The following is a 26,335-nucleotide window of genomic DNA, read 5'->3' as shown; positions in this document are numbered from 1 at the left end:
GTCTTTGGTGACATCGTAGTAGTGAGAGGACGGGACCCATGTCGGTTTTTTTTAAAGAAGTAGGCCCGCTTGAGCTCATTTTCCAGACAACGCCGGCTTGACATATGGTCCAGATGACCTCTGTGTAATCAACACCCGCTTCGAGGAATTCACTGTATTCGTCCTGGTCGAAGCTGGGCATCTGATATAGCATGTTGATCGTTTGAGAGTTGAACGAAACCAATTTACCTTCGACAAATACTTTAGACTCGTCATGCCGAATCCAGAGGTTAATAACGGCATCCGATGGGTGTTGAGCGAATTCAACCCATCCTCTACGTTCCAGTTCCTCTATGATCACACCGTGTCATAGAACTTTCATATATTTGTTGGGCCTCCTCGTTCCAAAATCTGTGAGAATCGAAGCTTGAAGAGGAAGATGCACCTTTTTTTGATTTCTTTTTTGGCGCCATAGGATACAATAATGCCAACGCTCAGACCCACACACTAAATTCAACTAATCAAGTAGCAGAGCAAATATCCCACAACACCAACAGATCCGTCAACGTACACCTCAGTCACAAAATGATTTATAGCAATTCGTAGTACCAAACTCACGATATCAAGAGTTCCGCAAGTTGCTTGAACCAAGTTCTAACTAATCTGAAAATTCTAACCAAAAGCTAGAGAAAACCCTTATTTGAACGAGAAGGTGACCGGAATTAGGGGTGCTGGCGGAGGCGTGTTGTTGAGAGGCGGTGGCGGTCGGCTTTCGGATAGGGGCGGCGGCGTGGCGTTTCGGATAGGGGTGGCGGCGGCTTGTTCAGGGGAGGCGGCTTTGATGTGTGAGGAAGAGTAGGGTTCTATGAGGAGAGGCTCGGCTGTTTTCTGAAGAATGTTTCGCGATCCCATATTTTTTTAACTTAAGTCGCGCGCATATGCGCGCCTTGAAGCGGCGCATATGCGCCGAGCCTTCTGTCAATTTGTGTTGTCATATAGCGCATATGCGCGTCCTTGTGGCGCATATGCGCGATGGTCACTGCCTCGCATGCGGTCTTTCGCGTATATGCGCGCCCTTTGTGGTGCAGATGCGCAGACTCCTCTGCCTACGTCGTGCATGTGCGCGCCTTGAGTGGCGCATGTGCGCCGAGTCCTTTGCCTGTGTCACGCATGTTCGCAAAAATAAATCGCGCATATGCGCGACGAACTCTGTCCAGTAGATTTTCGGTTTTTTTTTTAAATTACCTGCAAAAATAAAACGATTAAAATTAATACTTGAATAGTGAAAACTAAAAGTATTAACTACGAAAAATTGGAATAAAATAATAAAAAGAAAACGAATGCAAAAATAAATAAATGTGGGTTGCCTCCCACACAGCGCTTGGTTTAACGTCATCAGCCTGAATTTCTCCTGTCTACTTTGGTTCTTCAAGTGGGATGTTGTCCATGTATCGCACTTCATTTCCAAAGTAATGCTTGACCCTTTGACCATTGACTTTAAATGTCTTACCATTGTTGCACTTTAAGTCAATTGCACCATGTGGGTACACTGTTTCCATTGTGAATGGTCCAGACCATCGTGATTTTAACTTACCAGGAAACAAACTCAGTCGAGAATTGAATAATAACACTTGTTGCCTTGGTTCGAAGTCTCGTCGAAGAATATGTTTGTCGTGCCATTTCTGGGTCTTTTCTTTGTATATCATAGCATTCTCGTACGCATCATTCTGGAATTCCTCCTTCTCGTTCAGTTGCAATAGTTGTTGCTCGCCAGATGCTCCCATATCAAAATTTATCTTTTTCACAGCCCAAAATGCTTTGTGCTCCAGTTCCAGGCGTAGATGGCAAGCTTTCCCAAATACCAACCTATAAGGAGACATCCCGATAGGTGTCTTGTATGCAATCCTGTATGCCCATAGAGCATCATCTAGCTTAATCGCCCAATCCTTCCGGTTTGGCTTCACTGTCTTTTCTAGTATCTGCTTGATCTCCTGGTTGGATATTTCCGCTTGCCCATTAGCTTTCGGGTGGTATGCTAGTGTGACCCTGTGCTTCACATCATACTTGGCCAATAGTGAGTTAAAAATTTTGTTACAAAAATGTGTACCTTCATCACTGATAATGTGGGGACCCGGACGCTATTTCATTTCTTAATCATTATTAATATCAAATGTAACAATTAAGTAATATGGGACATAATTTTTTTTTTAAATTACATGAGTGCGCAACAAATGAAATAAATCTTATTTCATGTACAAGATCACTATCCAGATTTAAGTACATGTCATGTACAAAAGTGATTCATAATCACTACTGTCCATTCACTATATATCAGGTGATGAAACAGATTTACTTCTGAGTCCGGATCTCCATGCTAACCGTAATCTCTCATCTTCTACTCCACTCTGATCCTGTCCCACCTGTTGTCATGCACACATACAAACACAACAACAGCCAGATAACTCCGGTGAGAATTATATTCCTAGTATAAACCAAGTATACATGCATTTCATGTAAACAGATATAAAAGCATGAAACATATATCCATAACATGTATCACAATCAGAAACATGAATCGATATAAAACTGTAAATCACACTCCGTGACTCTTAGACTCTGACTCGACTCTTTCCTTATCTAGGGATCCCGATCAAAATAAGAACGTAACACCCACCTACTCTTCCGATCGCGGTGGTGGTAAGTTCTCATTCACGGACTTTGGCCCTCTCTATATCGAATCTCGGCGATAGGAGTCGCTCTTCTCCTAAGAAACATCGATACGACCAAACGTCCGGTGTCTTGGCATCTCCGCCAATGACTAGGCATATTAGCCCTGGCATGTCCTGCCACTGACTAGGCATATCCTACCCAAGACTCGTCACAAACACATGCTAGACCATAAATCAATAGCCTAAGCATAACAATATCATTAATTGCAAATATCAATGCAATAAAATAAAGTATGTGATTTTGGGAAACTCAAGTCAAATCTAACTCGAGTTGTGCAATCCCGAATCAACATTGATTTATACCTTTCATTTTGTTGCTCTGATACAGTCGAAGTTTCAAATTCGAAGCTATCAATGTCACTCGAATCTGAAATGACATATCGAGAAATACAATATCAATATACAACTCAATTCAAGACATGTTCTGATCAATACTCGAATCAAGACATAATCTGATCAATGTCAACGACAAAACAGTATGATAGGATCGATTAGGGGGGGTAATCGTTGAGCTACAATAGCTCGGTTCTTGAAATATTGAACACCGATGAATTAAATCGAGTTTGGTGTTCAAACCAAGCGAAAAATACTCGAAATAATCCTTCGTAGAAACCGAATAAATATTTTGTAAACCATTTAAAATATATGCACGTTGAATGAGTTAAAATATTCAGTTGAAGCATTTTATCAAACACTTGGTGTACAATATTTTGGTATTTGAAGAACACATAAAATGCTTCAACAATGCATCTTTAAAACTATGAAATGATAAGTAAATGCAATAAAGAAATAGACACGAATTTGTTTATGGATGTTCGGAGATTTCAAACACTCCTACGTCACCCCTTCTTCCCCTTGGGAAGGATCCACTAGAAGACTTTGATTTATACAACTCATTGTACAAACCCATTCAGCTAGGACTTACCCACTGCCTAAAACTGAACTCCTAACACTCAAGATTGTAGGCAGCACCTCACAATCAGCATATTGTTTAATGTCTCATATGCAAAGACTACAAACACAATGTTTTACGTCTTTGTGTAAAGACTCACTCAACTAAACTTTTCAGCTCAAACTCTCTGTATATGTGTGAGTGATTGTGTGTGAGGAATTTATCAGTTACAGTGTACATCTCAAATGTTTCCTCACACAAGGGCTTGTGCTCTCAACTAGCTGATATATTCATGCTAAGTGCCCATGCTTTGAATCCACTTCCAAAGCTTTTTTTTGATCTTCAAGATGTTGTATTTATAAGCCCCAACAATGATATATACGTTAGACACAAGAATATGACCGTTGGAAAGTTTCTGTACTGTTTCGGGAAGTGCAACGGTCAAATTCAGCTTACTGGGCATTTTTCCGACTGGTCAACTCTGGTCAACTCAACTGGTCTTTCAGTTAGTCTGGTTCAGTTGGTCAGTTCAGCTGGTTCAGTTCAGTTTCAGCAGGTCAGTTCAGTTTCAGCAGGTGTGCTGAAATCAGCCCAGCTGATTTCAGTTTGTGCAGAACCAGTAGCTTCATCGCCATTTAGCAGCATCTTAAGCTTCGATTCAGACTTTGACTTCTATTAATGATTTGTAGATCTTTGTCTTGTCTTTCCAACGCATACTGAATCGCTTCGTTTCGATAACTGAGCTGAGAGATATGACCAAAATACCGCAGCTGCTCAAACCCAACTGATTGCTGTTTTCGTGTGATCAGTTCGGTAGAGTTCAGAGATCATTTAGGCCATGATAACATCCGATTTTGCCCAACTGACGTGAAATACAACTTGTTCGAAATTGAGTTTTCTAATCAGTCCAATTGGCGGATTGTCGTTTGGATCATCCAGCTGAGAGATATCTTCAAAATACAGAAGCTCGCCAGAAATTCAGTTTGTGCAGAATTCAGTTTCGGTTTGCTTCTTGTGTTTGCAACTTCACACTTGAGTAAATATGTTAGAAACACAATAACAAGTTTTGTTAACATCAAAATCAAGATTGCGAACTTGAAAAGTTCCAACACAGTACAATCTCAATCAATACGGAATCTTCTCAATATCAATCTACTGATGTTTCGACGGCATAACAACACAATCTCGATAACCCGTCAATCTCAACATCACAGATATAATATCACAACTCATAATCGGTATCAATGCAACTCATAATCTTAACAATAACAGATCATAATCTCAAATCTGTACAATCTCGATCATATCAATTCTGAAAATCATAACAATTACATAAACAGTCTGTTCTTCGATTTGACTTCAATTCTACGATGTCTAATTATATTCAGAACACCATATATCAATCAAATCACAATTCCCCCAATATCACAGTTTCAAATCATATAAAAAATATAAGAAACTTACGTCCAGTTGAAGCTCTCGTCAATAGAAACACGGTACTGAAGTCGGATTGAAAATCTAACTGACGGATCTTTCACGAATGACACATCTACAAGGTGAATAGGCGTAAGGATTTCTCTGAAGTTTTCTGAAGATTTTCTCCGTTTCATTTCTGAAGGAATGATGTGTGTATATATATACATATATATATATATTATATCCACTTGCATGTATAAAGCAACGTGTCTTATCTTTCTTGCATCTCGGTCGGCCCTCGGGCGGTTAAAATCTACCGCTCGGGCGCAGCACCTTCTGTCCAACTCTTTTCTTATTTCACATTGGCGCTCGGGCGGTCACAGACTACCACTTGGGCACCACACCTTCTGCCCGAAACATAATCCTATTGAACACTGGCGCTCGGGCGGTCAAAAACTACCGCTCGGGCGCCAGACGTTCTGTCCAAAACTTACCCCATTCGCATGTTTCACTCAAATCTTGTCTCGGAGTGATCCGTCTATAATCATATCAATTCATAATAAATAATCTCAAATTAACAGAATGCAAATCTCGGGCATTACATTTCTCCGCCCTAAGATACGATTTCGTCCCCGAAATCATAGTCAAATAAATCATATGAATAAGAAGGTATAACAGAAGAAGCTAAATAGAAACTCACATTAGTGAAATAACTCTTGGAATCGCTGTCTCATGTCTGTTTCAGTCTCTCAGGTAGCTTCTTCAATGCCCTGACGACTCCATTAAACCTTCACAAGCGGAATTGTCTTCATTCTAAACGGCTTTTCTTCACGATTGAGAATCTAGATCGGCTTCTCATAATAATTCAGTGTCCCGTCAAGCTCTGCCTCATCTGACTTCTCGAGAATCTCATACGGACCGGTATAACATGGAGATAACTTCCCTTTCTTTCCAAATCTGACAGCGCCTCTGAAATGTGAAATCTTTAAAAATATTCGGTCTCCAGCCTCAAATACCAACGGTCTACGTCGAACATTGGCATATTTGTCTTGTTTGTCTTGAGCTGCCTTCATTCTTTTCTGAATCAGCTTCAATGTTTATGTCGTATCTCTGATTATATCAGGTCAATTCTCACGAAATTCAGAGATATAGTCCCAATAAAGTGGGGATCTGCATTTCTTACCGTACAACGCCTCAAAAGGAGCCATTTTGATACTCGTCTGATAGCTGTTGTTGTATGAAACTAACATGGTGACAATGAATCTTGCCAACTAGTGCTAAAATCAAGAACTACAGCTCTAAGCATATATTCCAGTGTCTGCATAGTCCGCTCTGACTATCCATCAGTCTGTGGATGATATGTGGTACTCAAATGTAACTTCGTACCCAAATCTTGCTGTATACTCTGTCAAAAGTGCAAAGTCTACCGAAAATCACGATATGATATAATCGACTTTGGCACTCCGTGCAATCTGATCACTTTGCTGACATAACTCTCAATTATCTGGTCATGTCTGTACGTCTTCGTGTACAAAATAATACGTGCTGATTTGGTCAATTTGTCAATAACGACCCAAATTGCATCGCAACCTTGGGAGGAATGCGGTAGCTTCGTCACGAAATCCCTGGAAAGGTGATCCCATTTCCATTCAGGAATGGACAAGCTATATAATAAACTTCCTGGTTTCTTTCTTTCTATCTTCATCTTTCGGTAATTCAGATATCTTGATACAAATGCAGCAATATCAGCTTTCATCTGTTTCCACCAAATCTGTCCTTTCAAATCATTATACATCTTTCTACCATCAGGATGAATGTTGAATCGATTATTGTGCATTTCTGACAATATCTGTCGTTTCCAATCCGAAACGTCTGACACAACAAGTCGGTTATTCTTATATAATACGGTATCACATACCTGATATTCTGATCGATACACTGCTCTAACTATCGATATCGAGTTTTGCCCATTCTGATCAATTTTTGGAGCTTCTTTAATTTTCAAAATCAGCTCTGATTCAACTTGCACCGTATGAAATCTCAACGGCATACAATCTGTCTCAAATACTGCTCTAGAACATAACAATTCTAAACCAAATTCAAGACAACAGTCGTATATAATAGCCTGCTAAACTCATGCAACTATGGATTTCTGACACTGATGTCGGTCTCAGCCAACTGATCACGGCTTCAACTGTGCTAAGATCAACCGATATACTATTTTCGGATATAACATGCTTTGAATACAATCTGTCTCGGCCAAGATTCACATCTCAACCGTTTCTGTTACAACATTTCAGTTATCAGAATATTCAATACAATTTTCAAATGTTCGACCAGATCAGTCATATGCTTCAAATATCTCAGAATATCATAGATAAAACAAGCATAAAATCATCAAAATACTTCTTAACATAGGGTTCATCAACCTACAAACATAGCTGATGCATCCCAAAGAGGAAGACTCGATTAGATGTAACTCTCGGCCAGTAAATCTTCTAACTGGTCTTTCAAGTCTTTCAATTCAATCAGTATCATTCTGTACGATGTTTTAGAAATAAGAACAGTACCTGGTATCAAGTCAAGGTTGAAATCAATCTCCGTGACTGAAGGCAAACCCGGAATTTCATCTGGGAAACCTTAGCAACTCTCATGCCACTTGCAAATCAGTCAATGACAAGCTCGATTTCAGTAAGTCAACTGAATACACAAGGAGTCCCTCCCCTCCTTTCTGTAATAATCGAGTCATAGATAATAGGATATCAAAGGAATTCTAGATCTAGAATCTTTACCATACAATGTTCATTCTTTGGCCATTTCAGGTCCGAATCTTACCATCTTCTGGAAATAGTCTCCGGTAGCTCTGTACTTGGTCAGCATATCAATATCAATAATGCAATCAAAATCATACGACCCAAGTACAACACAGTCTAACTCAATCTCATTCCCATATTACTGCAATATACGATGTTTCACATAATTCACTGATATCAAACTTCTCCCCAAAAGGTAAAGAGATAAATACTACAGTAGATATAGACTCAACAGATAAAGAATACATCAATGCAATTCATTCAGAAATCATGTATAGGATGTACTAGTATCTCTCAATACATACGCAGAATAATCATAAAAGAACAGTTACATGCCACTATATCATCAAGTTCATCCTGGGTCTGTTTCTCGGTCACTGCGATCACTCTGGTTTCCTTTTGGCCCGGGTTGTGACTGAGTAGAGGGTGGTTGGAACGAGTGAACCACAGATGATGGACTATCAGTCTTAGTCACTGATCCAGATGATTTTGCTCCCTGAAATCTTCGGGAACCTCTTTGTGGACATACTCTAGCAAAATGTCCCGGCTGTCTGCAGATGCGGCAACTACCAAACACTCTTGGCATTGCTCTGTGGGATATCTTCCTCCATAGGTTCTACAATAGACCCCGGTATAACTCTGGCTAGAACCACTGGAGCTAGATGAACTGCTTCCTAACTTCTTAAACTGTTTCTTTCGAGCTTTCAAATGATCTTTCTTTTTACCGTTACTACTGCCGCTATCAAATCTGAGAGGGAATTGTTGTTTCTGTGGTTGATCAACATACGATTTTCCTCGTTGTTGGATCAAGCTTGCTTCAGCTTCCTTAGCTCTGTTCAATACCTCCACAAAATTATGGGGTCGGCTCACATTTATCAATGCAAATCCAGTAATAAACTGATCAGTTACAACTTCATCATTCCCAGCCACGTGAGGAGCAAAACGTAGCAAGTTAAAGAATTTAGCAACATATTCTTCCATACTCAACTGAGCCTGTTTCAAAATTTCAAACTCTGCCCTCATGTCCTCTCGGTACTAAAATGGGAAAAACCTTCGATTGAATTCAACTTTGAAGAATTTCCACGTAATCACCGTACCACGCTATTCTAAGGCTTCCTTAGTTGCGATCCACCAACTCTTTGCGACCTTCTGTAACTAGTGCCAAATCAATTTCACTCTACGCTCATCTGAGTGATCAAGTGAATCAAACAACATTTCTATATCATCTAACCAACTCTCACAATCATCAGACGTCTCAGTACCCTTCAGAATCGGTGGTTGAAATGATTGAAACCTCTTCAACATTGTTTCCATCGGAGTTTCTGACACATCCATCTGATCAATCAATATATTACCCTGTTCTGGGATTCTTCGAGGAAATAGATCTGATTATCAAAAAGGATTAGTAACCAGATACAATAAACTTGTTTCAGTCCTCCTCTGATCATCTTACTGCTGATCAAGAATCGGTTCTGATTCATCCTCAATAATACATATTACAAATCAAATCATTCAGGTAAACATGTATTTCAAAGCAATAAGCATGCAACAATCAAAAGCACGGAAAGAAAACTCATTCTACCCTGCTCACTAGCTCCTATCTAAGTCTAGTCAGACCTATTGCTATGATACCACCTGCTGTGGGGACTCGGACGCTAATTAATTTCTTAATCATTATTAATATCAAATGTAACAATTAAGTAATATGGGACATAATTTTTTTTTTAAATTACATGAGTGCGCAACAAATGAAATAAATCTTATTTCATATACAAGATCACTATCCAGCTTAAGTACAAGTCCTGTACAAAAGTGATTCATAATCACTACTGTCCATTCACTACATATCAGGTGATGAAACAGATCTACTTTTGAGTCCGGATCTCCACGCTAACCGTAATCTCTCATCTTCTACTCCACTCTGATCTTGTCCCACCTGTTGTCATGCACACATACAAACACAACAACAGCCGGATAACTCCGGTGAGAATTATATTCCCAGTATAAAGCAAGTATACATGCATTTCATGTAAACAGAAATAAAAGCATGAAACATATATCCATAACATGTATCACAATCAGAAACATGAATCGATATAAATATGTAAATGACACTCCGTGACTCTTAGACTCTAACACGACTCTTTTCTAATCTAGGGATCCCGATCTGAATAAGAACGTAACACCCACATACTCTTCCGATCGTGGTTATATCGAATCTCGACGATAGGAGTCGCTCTTCTCCTAAGCAACATCGATACGACCAAACGTCCGGTGTCTTGGCATCTCCGCCAAAGACTAGGCATATCCGACCTGGTATGTCCTGCCATTGACTAGGCATATTGTGGGGACCCGAAAGCTAATCCCGTTCTTAATTGTTATTGGGACTAATTAATCAATTAGAATAAATAGGGTCTAAATTTTTTTTTTTTCTAAATTACACAGCGGAAACATAATGTAATTAAAATTCAAATTACATATTAAACATCACATACAACTATTGCATGATCTACAATAATCCGACTAGGTTCAACTACAAGTCAGTGTTGAATCCTAAGTTGCTTAAAGCCCAGATCTCCACGCTATCTAGTCCAGCCTCGTTCTCTTCTCGACCCTGATCCTAGCCCACCTGTTGCCATGCACACATACAAACAAGACAACAGCCGGATAACTCCGGTGAGATATAAATATCCCAGTATAAATCATGTATACATGCAATCATATAAACAATATAAAAGCATAAGACAGCAAATCATATCCTATATCAAAATCATGACATGAATCAATAACAAGAATAAGTCATATTCTAAACATGTACCCTAATCCGGAACATAATTCAGTATCCAGAATAAATTCTATTCTAAGCATGTACCAATATCAGGAACATACTCAATATCAAGAATAACTCCTATTCTAAACATGTACCAATATCAGGAACAGCAAGGAACATGAACCATATTCAGGAACATAATCAACATCAATAAATATAAATCAATATAATTGTCACTCAGACTCGTGACTCCACGTTTTAGACTAGACTCAATCCTAGCCTAGGGATCCCGATTTCCAGATGTGGTGATCCTATACCGAATTCTGTAATAGAAGGAACTCTGATCCTATTACTCGATATAACCAAATATGGTGTTCCTATATCGAATTCCGTAATAGAATAATTTCAATCCTATTTACTTGATATAACCAAACATCCGGTGTCCTGATCTAACCGTCATGGACTGTAGCTCCATCGCTAACATCCTATCTTGAGACATCGTGCAATGTGCCTGTGGCGATACCACCACTATCAGGAACTTCTGTCACAAGATTACTCGTCTAACACCTGTCATCTATAATTCAAGAGAACAAGTATATCAATCAACTCAATGCAAATATCAATGCAATAAAGTAAAGTATGTGATTTAGGGAAACTCGAGTCAAACCTCACTCGAGTTGTGCAATCCCAACTCAACATTAATTTATACCTTTATCTTCTCGCTCAGAAGAAGAAGAAGAAGTCCCGACTCTATCTCGGTCCATTTCCAATCTGATAATAACAATACCGAACAGATATAATATCAATATTCAACTCAATTCAATACCTGTTCTGATTAATATTCAAATCGAAATATACGATGATCGATATCAAATCAAAATACATAATCTGATCGATGTCACTTGAGATACAATCTAATCCATATGGACGATATCACGATCTAATCGAAATCACTACTGAATCTGATCAATATCAATTAACTGATGTTTCGACGGTATAACAATACAGTCTCGATAACCCCGTCAGTCCGAACATCACAGATATAATACCAGAACTCATAATTAATATCCATGCCGTCATAATCTCAATAACAATATACATCTGATATGAATCCTCAGTCAAATCGAATCCAAAAATCATAACAATTCCATAATCAATCTGTTTCTCAATCTGACTTCGATTCTATGATGTCTAACATGACAAGAACATCATATATGAATCCTATTCAATTATGACAATATCATAATTTCAGAACATGTCAAAACGTAGCAAAACTTACGTCCAGTTGTAGCTATCGTTGTTAGGAACACAGTGCTGTGGGGACCCGGACGCTAATCTTTTTCTTAATCTTCTTTTGGGATTTAATTATCAGTTCTGATAAACAGGGTCTAAAATTTTTTTTTATAAAATGCATCTGCGGAAGGTAATGGAATCTAAATAATATACATCTCATTATAAAACTACATTCCAGTATGAAAGTACAATATTGTACAAACTAGGTCTAAGGTTAAGTTACTAAATTCAAGTAATAAAACCAAGTCTACAATAAGTCCGGAATCACCACGCTAACTCGTCTTCTCTCATCATCTTCTTGACCCTGATCCAGCCCCACCTGTTGTCATGCATACATACAAAACAAGACAACAGCCGGATAACTCCGGTGAGAATAAATCCCAGTATAAAACATGGTAAACATGTATATCCACAATATAATTCATGAAACATGCGGTCATGAATGAAATCAAAAAAATAGAGTTCATAATCTATGAAATCGAATCAAATAAGCATGTAACTGAAGTCGGATAAACATGCATATAAACAATCTAAATAATGAAACATGCTATCATAAATGAAAGCAATAACAATGGGCTCCATAATCTATGAATCCCATTCATCTACGCATGCAGTTCTAATCAAATCATGTCATGAATCGACTCCATGCTGACTCTAGGGATCCCGATGTGAATAAGACGTCACTGGCTGTCACCTACCCTCCCACTCGGGGTGACTGTACTTCTTATTCCTAGACTTCGGTCTGAGCTGTATCAACGGCTGCAATAGGAGTCAGAGCTGCTCCTAAGCTAAGATACACCGAACATATAGAGGTATGACTGTCTGTCAAGACTCTCCTATATGAAATGCAATGCATATAAATCTATAAGCAGAGCAGTAGCATATCAGCATATAAACAAAGCATATTCATATCAGAATATAACAATAATCTAGTATGTGATTTTATTGAGAAACTCAAATAGGATCTTATTTGAGTTGTGTCTTCCCGAATATCACATGAATTATACCTTTGTCTTCCCTGTCTGACGAAGAAGATGACCTGTATTCAAATTTGTCCATATCCAATCTGAAAAGACAATATCGAATACATAGTATCAATGAATAACTCAATATACAATCTGTTCTGCTCAATACTCAATTCAGTATACAATCTGATCAATGTCTGAACAAGATACAATCTGAGTTATATCAATAATATCACAATCTAATCGAAATCGTATCTGAATCTGATCAATCTAAATCAACTGATGTTTTGACGGCATAACAATACAATCTGAATAATCCCGACAATCTGAACATCACAAATATAATACCAGAACTCATAATCTCGATATCGGTATATTCAAAATCAGTGATACACAATTCTGATATCAAAATCTTAGTCAATATCTTTCGAAAATCATAACAATTACAGAAACAGTCTGTTCTTTAATCTGACTTCAATTCTATAATGTCTACGGTAGTAGCAACACCATATCTGATTCGTATGCGATTCTAGCAACATCATATTTTCAAAACATCTTAAAACGTAACAAAACTTACGTCCTTGTGTAGCTCGAGTCTAGAGGAACACGGTACTGCGTTCGGATTCGAATTCTGATCCACGGATATTTCAAAATCACAAATCTAAAGGCATAAGGATTTTCTCTCCAAAAGCTTCGCCCTTTTCTGAATTTTTGAAGAATGAAACGTGCCATCCACCTCTATATATACTGCATGCAAATTCTGAAACGTGTCTAATTTTTCAAGCTGCACGTCGCACCGCGGGTGCGGTCATGTTTGCACCGTGGGTGCGCTGTGGCCACGGCGTGCTTATCATTTTCTGAAATTTACGACCGCGGGTGCGGTACATCTTAGACCGCGGGTGCGGTAACACCACCGCGGGTGCGGTCTTGTTCTTACCGCGGGTGTGGTGTGGCTTCTGTAAAATTCCCCAACTTTCTGTCCATGCACCGCGGGTGCGGTCATGTCTGGCACCGCAGGTGCGGTGATGCTTCGGCCTCACCTTCAAAATTCCATAATTGCATGACCGCGGGTGCACTCCTGTTCTGAGTGCGGGTGCGGTCTTGCAAACCTTATTTTCTCATGTCTTCTCTACCCTCATTGCATGTCATGCATTCCCATATCTTCCGACTCTCACGTTAATGAAGATTAATAATCTTGGTTTATCAATTCTATAATTCTCGGGCATTACAAGTGATGTACTCGGATTAAAAAACAGACGGGCGGATTGAAGTAAAAAGGCGTAAGGATTTCGCTAAGCTTCATCGGCCCTCTTTCCTTCTTCGTTTGTCTATTTTGAACTGAATTCATATATTACATATATATATATACACACGCCGCATGTAAACCAAGTGGCATATTTTCGTGATGCATGCCGCGCGCATATGCGCCCATAATACCGCGCATATGCGCCGAAGGTTCGGCCTTCCAATTCTCCACCCTCGCATATGCGCGACTCTACCCCGCGCATATGCGCCACACTTTCTGTCCAACTCGCGCATGTGCGCGGCTTACGTCGCGCATGTGCGCGTAATGCTCTGTTCCATCTCCTTGGCTACTGGAGTGCTCGCGCATATGCGCGCACTGACACCGCGCATGTGCGCGAGACCTACTGTCTCAGCACATATTTCCTCGCGCATGTGCGCGCACCATCCGGCGCATATGCGCCCAACTCTCTGGACGTTTGGCGCATGACTCACGCATCTCATCGCGCATGTGCGCGAATGCACACACTCGCACTTATATTTCCGTGTTTGTTCTCATCTTTCCCAGTCCGATCCGATCCGTCTATAATTACCTTAATTAAACAATAAATCATTTCAGATAAATCTCAGATTACAGTAATTATACTCAAATCATTTCAGATTACGGTAATCAGTTTCTCGGGCCTTACATTTCTCCCCCTCTAAGATATGATTTCGTCCCCGAAATCACAAGCAATTCACTCGTGTAATACAGATAATCATATTATATCTCAAATCAGATATAAGAAGGAGACATACCGAAACGACAATAATCTCATATCAACGAAATCACTCGTGATAAAATTAATTTCAGAACAATGGCTATACCACATCCGTATATACCAATCAACAACTCATAACAATCAATATCCCAGTCAGAGATATACTCAATCTTCGGTTTCAAATACCAACAGTCATCGTCCGACATTGGCTTAATAGTATATGTAATCTGAGCTATCCTCATTTCTTCTGAATCAGTTTCATTTTTCTCTATCAGATCTTTGATCCTATCAATTCCAATCTCAGGCATTACTGCAATATCATTCCTATAAGAAGGAAAATATCAGTTTTCACTGTACAATACTTCAATTCAAGCTATTTCGATACTCGTTTAGTAGCTATTATCGTACAATAGTTCAAAAGTGACAATGAATCATGTCAACTAGTGCTATAATCCAGCACTACGTTTCCTGGATATCCTCCAGTATCAGGATAGTTCACTCCGTCTATCCGTCAATCTGTTAATCATAGATGAAAAATCATGTCATACACTCAGCCAAAAGTATAAAATCAAACGAAAATCACAGTCTGATAAAATCAACTTTGGCATTTAATACAATTTGACTCCCGTTGCTGACATACCTCTCAGTCAGCTAGTCATATTTGTACGTCATCATGTACAATATAACCTATGCAGATTTGAACAATCGTTCAATTACAATTACAGTAATGTCATCACACAATCCATAGAAATGTACTCCCATTTCTACTTAGAAATCAAATATCAAGATCATTAATCTAAAAGTTTCTATCTTTCTGTCTTCATCTGTTAACTGATTTCATCTGTTTATATCAAAACTGTCTATTCGAATTATCACACATTTCCTGTTACCAGAATGGTACTGAATCTACTACTGTGTGCATCTGACAATACATGTCCTTTAAAATTCGAATATATGACATAAACAAATCAGCTAATAATATAACTTAAAGAAAAATACCTACCTGGTATTCGGTTCTGATTATCAAAATCAAGTTCTGAACAGTCTGATCAAACTTCTGAACTACTTTAATCTTCAAAATCAGTTCTGATTCGACTGAACTGTATATAAGCTCAATGGTTCATAACAATCGGTATCAAAAACAGACTCAGAATGATAACAGTATCGGATCAGATTCAGAATATCAATACGCAATACTGATCTAATAACTGCATAGAACGCAATTTCTGACATTTCGAAAATTCTGCCATATTCAATGTCATTCTCAGCCACTGATCACGGTCTCACTGTGCTACAATCAATCAGTATACTATCTTCAGATATCACAGACTCTGAATACAATCTGTTACAATCCCGATTCATATCCGAATAATTCTATATACAACAATCTCAGTTCCCAGAACACTCAATACCATTTGAACTGTTCAATTCAATCAATCATATGCTGCGAATATATCAAAATGTCATAGATAAACCGAGCATAAAATCATCAGAACACTTCCAAGCACATGATTTATCAACCCATAAACGAAACTGAAGTACTTTACAGAGAAATATATAATCAGATGTAACTCTAACTCTTCAGGCAATAAATCTTTCAACTGATATCTCAATTCTTTCAATTTAATCAGTATCAGTCTATAAGAAATTCTAAAATGAAACCGATACCTGGAATCAAATCAAGGCTGAAATCACTCTCCCTGATACAGGACAAACCTGAAATCTCATATGCAAGACTATAGCAAACTTTCTGCTACTAGTAAATCAACCCGTGATAGACTCCACTTCAGTCGTCCATGAACATAAAGGAATAACTCCATTCCTTTCGATAATCATCAAATCAGACCTAATACGGATATCAAGGAATTTAAAATCTAAATCCCTTACCGTATATCATTCATTCCTTGGCCTTTTTCGGTTCGAATCTTACCATCTCCTGGCAAGAATCTAAAATAGCTCTGTACTTGTTCGGTATATCAATATCCATCATGCAGTCATCATCAGACAATACAAGTACAATCTAGTCTAATTCAATCTCATTTTCAACTCACTGCAATATACAATATGTCACAGAGTATCACTGATATCAATTTCTTTCCCCAAAAAGGTAAGGAATCAAGACTTACAGTAAATGCAGACCCAAAAAGTAAAGCATATATCATTGCAACTCAATTAAGAATAATCATAAGGAATGCATTAGTATACATCAATACATATGCAACATAATCATAAAAGATCAGTACCTGTCACTATATCATCAAGTGTGTCCTGGGTCTGCTTCTCGATCCCTCCCACCAGAGGATTCTGCTCCCTGAAATCGTCGGGGACCCCTCTGTGGACAAGTTCTAGCAAAATGTCCTTGCTGTTTACAGGTATTGCACCTACCAGTTACTCCCCGGCATTGCTCCGTGGAATGTCTTCCACCGCAATTCCTGCAATAAACTCCCGTATAACTCGGCTAGAACCACTGGAGCTAGATGAACCACTCAGTCCGCTCCCTAACTTCTTAAACTGTTTCGTTTGAGTCTTCAGCAAATCATGCTTTCCACTCGTGCTACCGCGATCAAATCAGAGATGGGATTGCTGTGTCTGGGGTTGCATCGCACACAACCTTCCTAGTTGTCTAATCAGACTCGTCTCCGCTCTCTTCGCTCTACTCAAGGCATCAGCAAAATGGTACGGCCTTTGCATATTCATCAATGCAACTATCTCCGAGTTCAATCCACTGATGAACTGAGCCGTTACAGCTTCATCATTCCCAGCTACATGAGGAGCAAAACGCAATAGAGTAGAGAATTTAGCAACATACCCTTCAATATTCTGTTGACCCTGCCTCAAATTCTCAAATTCTGCTTTCTTGTCTTCTCGATATGAAACTGAGAAAAATCTTCGATAAAATTCAGTTCTAAAGACTTCCCATGTGATCACAGTACCACGCAGTTCTAATATTCCTTTGGTTGTAACCCACCAACTCCTGGAACCCTCTTGTAACTGATGGGGCACCAGTTTAACTCTCTGTTCATCTGTACAATCAAGTAAATCGAACAGTATTTCTATGTCATCAAACCAGTTTTCACAATCTTCAGACGTCTCGATACCACTCAGAATCGGCGGTTGCAGTAACTGGAACTCTTTCAACTTTATTTCCATCTGAGTTTCTGATACATCTATCTGATCAGACGAAGTACTACCCCTTTCTGGAATTCTTCTAGGAGGAATATCTGATAATCACAGATGTTAGTAGTAACAGGAGACAAATCCGTCTCAATCCCAGTCCTGATCAGCTTACCTCTGATCAAGAATTGGTTCTGATCCAGTTCCACATAATACATATTACCAAATCAACTCAGATATTCAGGTAACATGTAGCTTAATATACAGTAAAAACATACTGAAATCTTAGCATATACAATGTAATTTCAACATTATATTCAATCATATGCCATATAAATCCAGGCAGTAAAGCATAATATCATGCTAGCATACACAATGTAATTCCACATTATAATCAATCACATGCAAGGAAATAAAACCCATTCTACCCTGCTCACTCTTCTCTACCTCTGCGCTAAGGAACCTATAGTTCAAGGACCTACTGCTCTGATACTACCTTTGTGGGGACCCGGAAGCTAATCCTGTTCTTAATTGTTATTGGGACTAATTAATCAATTAGAATAAATAGGGTCTAAATTTTTTTTTTCTAAATTACACAGCGGAAACATAATGCAATTAAAATTAAAATTACATATTAAACATCACATACAACTATTGCATGATCTACAATAATCCGACTAGGTTCAACTACAAGTCAGTGCTGAATCCTAAGTTGCTTCAAAGCCCGGATCTCCACGCTATCTAGTCCAGCCTCGTTCTTTACTCGACCCTGATCCTAGCCCACCTGTAGCCATGCACACATACAAACAAGACAACAGCCGGATAACTCCGGTGAGATATAAATATCCCAGTATAAATCATGTATACATGCAATCATATAAACAATATAAAAGCATAAGACAACAAATCATATCCTATATCAAAATCATGACATGAATCAATAACAAGAATAAGTCATATTCTAAACATGTACCCTAATCCGGAACATAATTCAGTATCCAGAATAAATTCTATTCTAAGCATGTACCAATATCAGGAACATACTCAATATCAAGAATAACTCCTATTCTAAACATGTACCAATATCAGGAACAGCAAGGAACATGAACCATATTCAGGAACATAATCAACATCAATAAATATAAATCAATATAATTGTCACTCAGACTCGTGACTCCACGTTTTAGACTATACTCAATCCTAGCCTAGGGATCCCGATTTCCAGATGTGGTGATCCTATACCGAATTCCGTAATAGAAGGAACTCTGATCCTATTACTCGATATAACCAAATATGGTGTTCCTATATCGAATTCCGTAATAGAAGAATTCCAATCCTATTTACTCGATATAACCAAACATCCGGTGTCCTGATCTAATCGTCATGGACTGTAGCTCCATCGCTAACTTCCTATCTTGAGACATCGTGCAATGTGCCCGTGGCGATACCACCACTATCAGGAACTTATGTCACAAGATTACTCGTCTAACACCTGTCATCTATAATTCAAGAGAACAAGTATATCAATCAACTCAATGCAAATATCAATGCAATAAAGTAAAGTATGTGATTTAGGGAAACTCGAGTCAAACCTCACTCGAGTTGTGCAATCCCAACTCAACATTAATTTATACCTTTATCTTCTCGCTCAGAAGAAGAAGAAGAAGTCCCGACTCTATCTCGGTCCATTTCCAATCTGATAATAACAATACCGAACAGATATAATATCAATATTCAACTCAATTCAATACCTGTTCTGATTAATATTCAAATCGAAATATACGCTGATCGATATCAAATCAAAATACATAATCTGATCGATGTCACTTGAGATACAATCTAATCCATATCGACGATATCACAATCTAATCGAAATCACTACTAAATCTGATCAATATCAATTAACTGATGTTTCGACGGTATAACAATACAGTCTCGATAACCCCGTCAGTCCGAACATCACAGATATAATACCAGAACTCATAATTAATATCGATGCCGTCATAATCTCAATAACAATATACATCTGATATGAATCCTCAGTCAAATCGAAATCAAAAATCATAACAATTCCATAATCAATCTGTTTCTCAATCTGACTTCGATTCTATGATGTCTAACATGACAAGAACATCATATATGAATCATATTCAATTCTGACAATATCATAATTTCAGAACTTGTCAAAACGTAGCAAAACTTACGTCCAGTTGTAGCTATCGTTGTTAGGAACACAGTGCTGTACTCGGATTCAAAAACAGACGGGCGGATTGAAGTAAAAAGGCGTAAGGATTCGCTAAGCTTCCTCGGCCCTCTTTCCTTCTTCGTTTGTCTATTTTGAACTGAATTCATATATTACATATATATGTATACACACGCCGCATGTAAACCAAGTGGCATATTTTCGTGATGCATGCCGCGCGCATATGCGCCCATAATACCGCGCATATGCGCCGAAGGTTCGGCCTTCCAATTCTCCACCCGTGCATATGCGCCACACTTTCTGTCCATCTCGCGCAGGTGAGCGGCTTACGTCGCGCAAGTGCGCGTAATGCTCTTTTCCATCTCCTTGGCTACTGGAGCGCTCGCGCATATGCGCGCACTGACACCGCGCATGTGCGCGAGACCTACTGTCTCAGCACATATTTCCTCGCGCATGTGCGCGCACCATCCGGCGCATATGCGCCCAACTCTCTGGACGTTCGGCGCATGACTCACGCATCTCATCGCGCATGTGCGCGAATGCACACACTCGCACTTATATTTCCGTGTCTGTTCTCATCTTTCCCAGTCCGATCCGATCCGTCTATAATTACCTTAATTAAACAATAAATCATTTCAGATAAATCTTAGATTACAGTAATTATACTCAAATCATTTCAGATTACGGTAATCACTTTCTCGGGCCTTACAAATATCCTGCCCAAGACTCGTCACAAACACATGCTAGACCATAAATCAATAGCCTAAGCATAACAATCTCAATAATTGCAAATATCAATGCAATAAAATAAAGTATGTGATTTTGGGAAACTCAAGTCAAATCTAACTCGAGTTGTGCATTACCGAATCAACATTGATTTATACCTTTCATTCTGTCGCTCTAATACAGTCGAAGTCTCGAATTCGAAGCTATCAATGTCACTAGAATCTGAAATGACATATCGAGAAATACAGTATCAATATACAACTAAATTGAAGACCTGTTCTGATCAATACTCGAATCAAGACATAATCTGATCAATGTCAACGACATAACGGTACAATCTCAATCAATACTGAATCTTCTCAATATAAATCTACTGATATTTCGACGGCATAACAACACAATCTCGATAACCCATCAATCTCAACATCACAGATATAATATCACAACTCATAATCAATATCAATACAACTCATAATCTTAACAATAACAGATCATAATCTCAAATCTGTACAATCTCGATCATATCAATTCTGAAAATCATAACAATTACATAAACAGTCTGTTCTTCGATCTGACTTCAATTATACGATGTCTAATATATCCAGAACACCATATATCAATCAAATCACAATTCCCCCAATATCATAATTTCAAATCATATAAAAATCATAAGAAAATTACGTCTAGTTGAAGTCTCGTCAATAGAAACACGGTACTGAAGCTGGATTGAAAATCTAACGGGCGGATCTTTCACGAATCACAAATCTACAAGGTGAAAAGGCGTAAGGATTTCTCTGAAGTTTTCTGAAGCTTTTCTCCGTTTCATTTCTGAAGGAATGATATATATATATATATATATATATATATATATATATATATATATATATATATATATATATATATTTATATATATCCACTTGCATGTATAAAGCAACGTGTCTTATCTTTTGCATCTCGGTCGGCGCTCGGGCGGTTAAAATCTACCACTCGGGCGCGGCACCTTCTGTCCAACTCTTTTCTTATTGCACATTGGCGCTCGGGCGGTCACAGACTACCGCTCGAGCACCGCACCTTCTGCCCGAAACATAATCCTATTGAACACTGGCGCTCGGGCGGTCAAAAACTACCGCTCGGGCGCCAGACATTCTGTCCAAAACTTACACCATTCACATGTTTCACTCAAATCTGGTCTCGGAGTGATCCGTCTATAATCATATCAATTTATAATCAATAATCTCAGATTAACAGAATGCAAATCTCGGGCATTACAGATAATGGCTCTAGGCGTTCCAAATCTTGTGAAGATGTTCTTGTGGACAAACTTAACAACAACTCGAGCATCATTAGTACTGGTGGCAATTGCTTCCACCCATTTGGATACAAAATCAACAGCAATTAAAATGTAAGATTGAACAAAAAAGGATGGGAATGGACCCATAAAGTCAATATCCCAGACATTAAAGATGCTCCACCTCCAAAATATTTGTTAGTGGTAATTCATGTCGTCTAGAAATATGGCCAACTCTTTGGCATTTATCACATGACTTAACTAAAGTATAACTATCCTTAAACAGATTAGGCCAATAAAAACCTGACTGTAATACCTTAGCTTCTGTTCTAGATGCTCCAAAGTGTCCACCGTAGGTTGAGGAATGACACTGCTCTATAATCGTACCCGCTTCTTCCTCTGCTACACATCATCTAATTATCTGATCAGCGCATCTCTTGAACAAGAAAGGGTCATCCCACAGATAGAACTTGGCATCATGAAGAAATTTCTTTTTTTGGTGATAAGTTAAATCTAGTGGTAATTCTCATGCAGCAAGAAAATTAGCTATATCTGCAAACCAAGGACGTGTAACATTTACCTTGAATAGTTGTTCGTCTGGGAACGACTCATTGATAACTCCACCTTCAGTTCTTTCTTCCAGCTCTAGGCGTGACAAATGATTTGCCACTTGGTTCTCACAACCTTTCTTGTCTTTAACTTCAAAGTCAAATTCTTGAAGTAGGAGTATCCATCGTATCAAACTAGGCTTTGCATCCTTTTTGGCAAACAAGTAACGAAGAGCTGCATGGTCAGTGAAAACCGTTACCTTTGTGCCAATGAGATATGTTCTGAACTTGTCGAATGCAAACACCACTGCTAGCATCTCTTTCTCAGTAGTGGTGTAATTATGTTGGGCTGCATTGAGTGTACGACTTGCATAGTAGATAGATTTGAACATCTTGTCTCGTCTTTGTCCCAATGCTGCTCCCACAGCATAGTCACTAACGTCGCACATGAGCTCAAAGGGCTCCTTTCAATCAGGCACTATCATAATGGGTGCAGAAATCAGTGTTGTCTTGATCTTGTTAAACGCCTGCAAACAATCATCGTCAAAAATAAATGTATAATCTTTCTCTAACAAATGACATAAAGGTATAGTAATTTTAGAGAAATCTTTAATATAACGACGATAGAACCTGGCATGTCCCAAGAAACTTCGGATCACTTTCACATTCTTCGGCGGTGGGAGATTTTCAATTGCCACAAATTTGACTCTGTCCACTTCTATTCCTCTAGCCAAAATTTTATGCCCAAGCACAATACCTTCTGAGACCATGAAGTGACATTTTCCCCAATTCAACACTAAATTCTTTGCCTAACATCTCTGCAAAACAAGTGTTGGATTTTGCAAACAATGATCAAATGATGAACCAAAAACAGATATGTTATCCATAAAAACTTCCATTATTTCCTCGACCATGTCAGAAAATATGACCATCATACACCTCTGAAAAGTAACAGGTACATTGCAAAGACCAAATGGCATTCTCCTGAAAGAAAATGTACCGTAGGGGCAAGTGAATGTAGTCTTCTCTTGATCCTCCGGTGCTATGATAATTTGATTGTAACCTGAATAACCATCTAGAAAGCAATAATAATGATAACCACCTACTCTATCAAGCATCTGGTCAATAATGGGAAGAGGGAAGTGATCTTTCCTAGTCGCATCATTCAATTTCCTGTATCTATATACACTCGCCACCCAGTCACTGGACGAGTTGAAATCAATTCGTTATTCTCATTTCTCACTACAGTTATTCCCCCCTTCTTAGGCACTACTTGTACTGGTGAAACCCAAGAACTATCAGATATAGCATAAATAACACCAGCATTTAACAATTTTAATACCTCAGATCTCACAACCTCCTTCATGGCTGGATTAAGCCTCCTCTGATGATCAACATAGGGGGAATATGACTCCTGCATCAAGATTTTATGCATACAAATAGTAGGGCTAATCACCTTTATATCATAAATTCTCCCTCCCAAAGCAGATTTAAACTCCCACAATACTCTCAACAACCTATCTTTCTCATCAATAGTAAGAGCAGAAGATATAATTACCGGATGTGACGAACTCTCGTCTAGGAATGCATAGCACAAATGACTCGGTAAATCTTTCAATCCAGGAGATGCTTTTGGTACCTCTTTACTTGCTTGCAACTCTTCATGCTGAGCATCTCTCTTTTCTTTAGGCAGCACATTGAGAGCAAGTAATTCCTCTCGCACATCCCAGTCCTCTTCCTCTACCGTAGAAGCTGACTCCAACAAGCATCTCTCCAAAGAGTCTTTTGTCAACTTACCTGCACCCACTTGAGATACACATGAATCAATGATATCAATACTATTACAAGTACTTACCTCATTTGGTCATCTGATGGTGTTTTAGATGTTGAACACAACTTCATCTCCACCTACTCTTAGTGTGAGCTCGCCTTGTGAACATCAATCAATGCTTTCTCGGTGGCCAAGAACGGCCTTCCAAAGATAAGTGTCGTCTCCTGGTCTTCTTCCATATCTAAAATGAAAAAATCAGCAGGGAATATGAATTTGTCTACCTTTACCAGCACATCATCCACTATCCCTCGTGGATATGTAAGTGATTTGTCCGCCAGCTGCAGAGTAATAGTGATAGGCTTCACCTCGCCAAGCTCCAAGGTCCTGTAAATAGAAAAAGGCATTAAATTAATACTTGCACCTAAATCACATAAATCTCTATTTACTCTAGAACCACCAATAACACAAGGAATAGTAAAACTCTTTGGATCTTTGAGTTTCTGTGGTAGTTTCCTTTGGAGTATTGCACTGCACTCTTCGGACAGCTTTACGGTCTCAAATTCTTGAAGTTTCCTCTTTTTGGACATCACATCCTTGATGAACTTAGCATAATTGGGCATTTGCTCCAATGCATTGGCAAATGGGATGTTAATGTGTATTTTCTTGAAGATTTCTAGGAACTTCGCAAACTGATCATCTAATCCTTTCTTCTTGAACCTCTGTGGATATGGAAGATTTACCTTTGGTAAGGGCTGCTGTTTAAGTACTTTCTCTTGTTGCTCTACTTTCTCTTCTCCAACACTTGCACCCTTTCCATCATTTACCTCAACACAAATCTCTGCATTCTCTTCAGTAGGCTCTGGGATTCCAATTTCCTTGCCACTTCTCAATGTGACAGCTTTGCATTGCTCCCTAGGATTCACCCCTGTATTGCTTGGGAACTCTCCTTTATTCTGATCTTTCAAAGCATTTGCTAGTTGCCCAATCTGTGTTTCCAAGGATTTCATCGTGGCACCCATATTGTCCATGTGTGTTTCAATGTTATCAAGACGAGACTAAGTTCTCGCAATTCTTTTCCCAGACTCAGTACAAACGTCCCAACTAGATCCTCAAAAGACGGTTTTCCTTCCCCCTTCTGTGTATTGAACCCCGGTGGAGGATTCAATACGTTCTTGTTGTTCGCATAAGAGAAATTCTCGTGTTTCCTAAACTCTGGATGATAAGTATTATGGGGAGGATTACCTCGATAACCTCCAAAACCACGATTGTTATTGATGTACTAAGCTTCCTCCACAACTGGCTCTTCTTCGGCAGTCACCAGTGCTACATCAGACGTAGATTGGCCTGCTTTGTTCATTGCTGCAATCTGTGTGGTTAATGCCGAAACCTGTGCAGTAAGTGATGTGATCGGGTCTATGACGTACACTCTAGCAGGTTTCCTTGATCCAGATCTTTCATTTGGCCACTGATAACTGTTAATGGTCATCTGTTCAAGAAATTCATAGGCCTCATCAGGTGTTTTAGAAAAAATAGTACATCCGGCGGCTGAATCCACATTTCCTCTAGTTGGCCCATCTAAACCATTGTAAAATAACTCAATCTGCACCCAATCTACATATCCATGATTCGGACACTTCCTGAGTAATTCTTTGTATCGCTCCCACACCTCATATAATACCTCAAGTTCTCTCTGCTTGAAGTTGGTGATATCTATTTTCAGCTGAGCAGACTTGGCTGGAGGAAAATATTTTGATAGAAACTTTGTGACCAAATCTGCCCATGTAGTAATACTTCCCAGAGGTAGAGATTGGAGCCAACTCCTAGA

At 38.9% G+C, this 26,335-nt stretch overlaps 1 protein-coding gene across 1 annotated transcript; it reads right to left on the bottom strand.

Annotated features, from left to right (window-relative positions):
* Positions 1 to 1,394: 1,394 nt before the first annotated feature.
* Positions 1,395 to 25,529, bottom strand: LOC140839129 (uncharacterized). The gene is made up of 5 exons (XM_073205762.1): positions 25,062 to 25,529; positions 24,669 to 24,848; positions 24,196 to 24,531; positions 24,082 to 24,123; positions 1,395 to 2,042 (listed from the first exon to the last, which is right to left on the bottom strand). The coding sequence occupies exons 1-5, from the start codon at positions 25,527 to 25,529 to the stop codon at positions 1,395 to 1,397; spliced, it is 1,674 nt and encodes a 557-aa protein (XP_073061863.1).
* Between the last annotated feature and the right edge of the window lie 806 nt (positions 25,530 to 26,335).

This window comes from Primulina eburnea, chromosome 8, assembly GCF_022965805.1.
Source record: "Primulina eburnea isolate SZY01 chromosome 8, ASM2296580v1, whole genome shotgun sequence".
NCBI lineage: Eukaryota > Viridiplantae > Streptophyta > Magnoliopsida > Lamiales > Gesneriaceae > Primulina > Primulina eburnea.
Note: the sequence above shows the minus strand (reverse complement) of the source record. Positions and strands in the feature narration are given on the sequence as shown.

Excerpts from the sequence above, each read along its gene's own strand:
- LOC140839129 (XM_073205762.1), bottom strand. The coding sequence starts at position 25,529 with ATGGGTGCCACGATGAAATCCTTGGAAACACAGATTGGGCAACTAGCA. Across the intron at positions 24,532-24,668 it reads CATTGATTGATGTTCACAAG|TTGACAAAAGACTCTTTGGA; the intron begins GCGAGCTCACAC and ends GGTGCAGGTAAG. Across the intron at positions 24,124-24,195 it reads GGAGAATTTATGATATAAAG|AGGAGGCTTAATCCAGCCAT; the intron begins GTGATTAGCCCT and ends GTTGATCATCAG.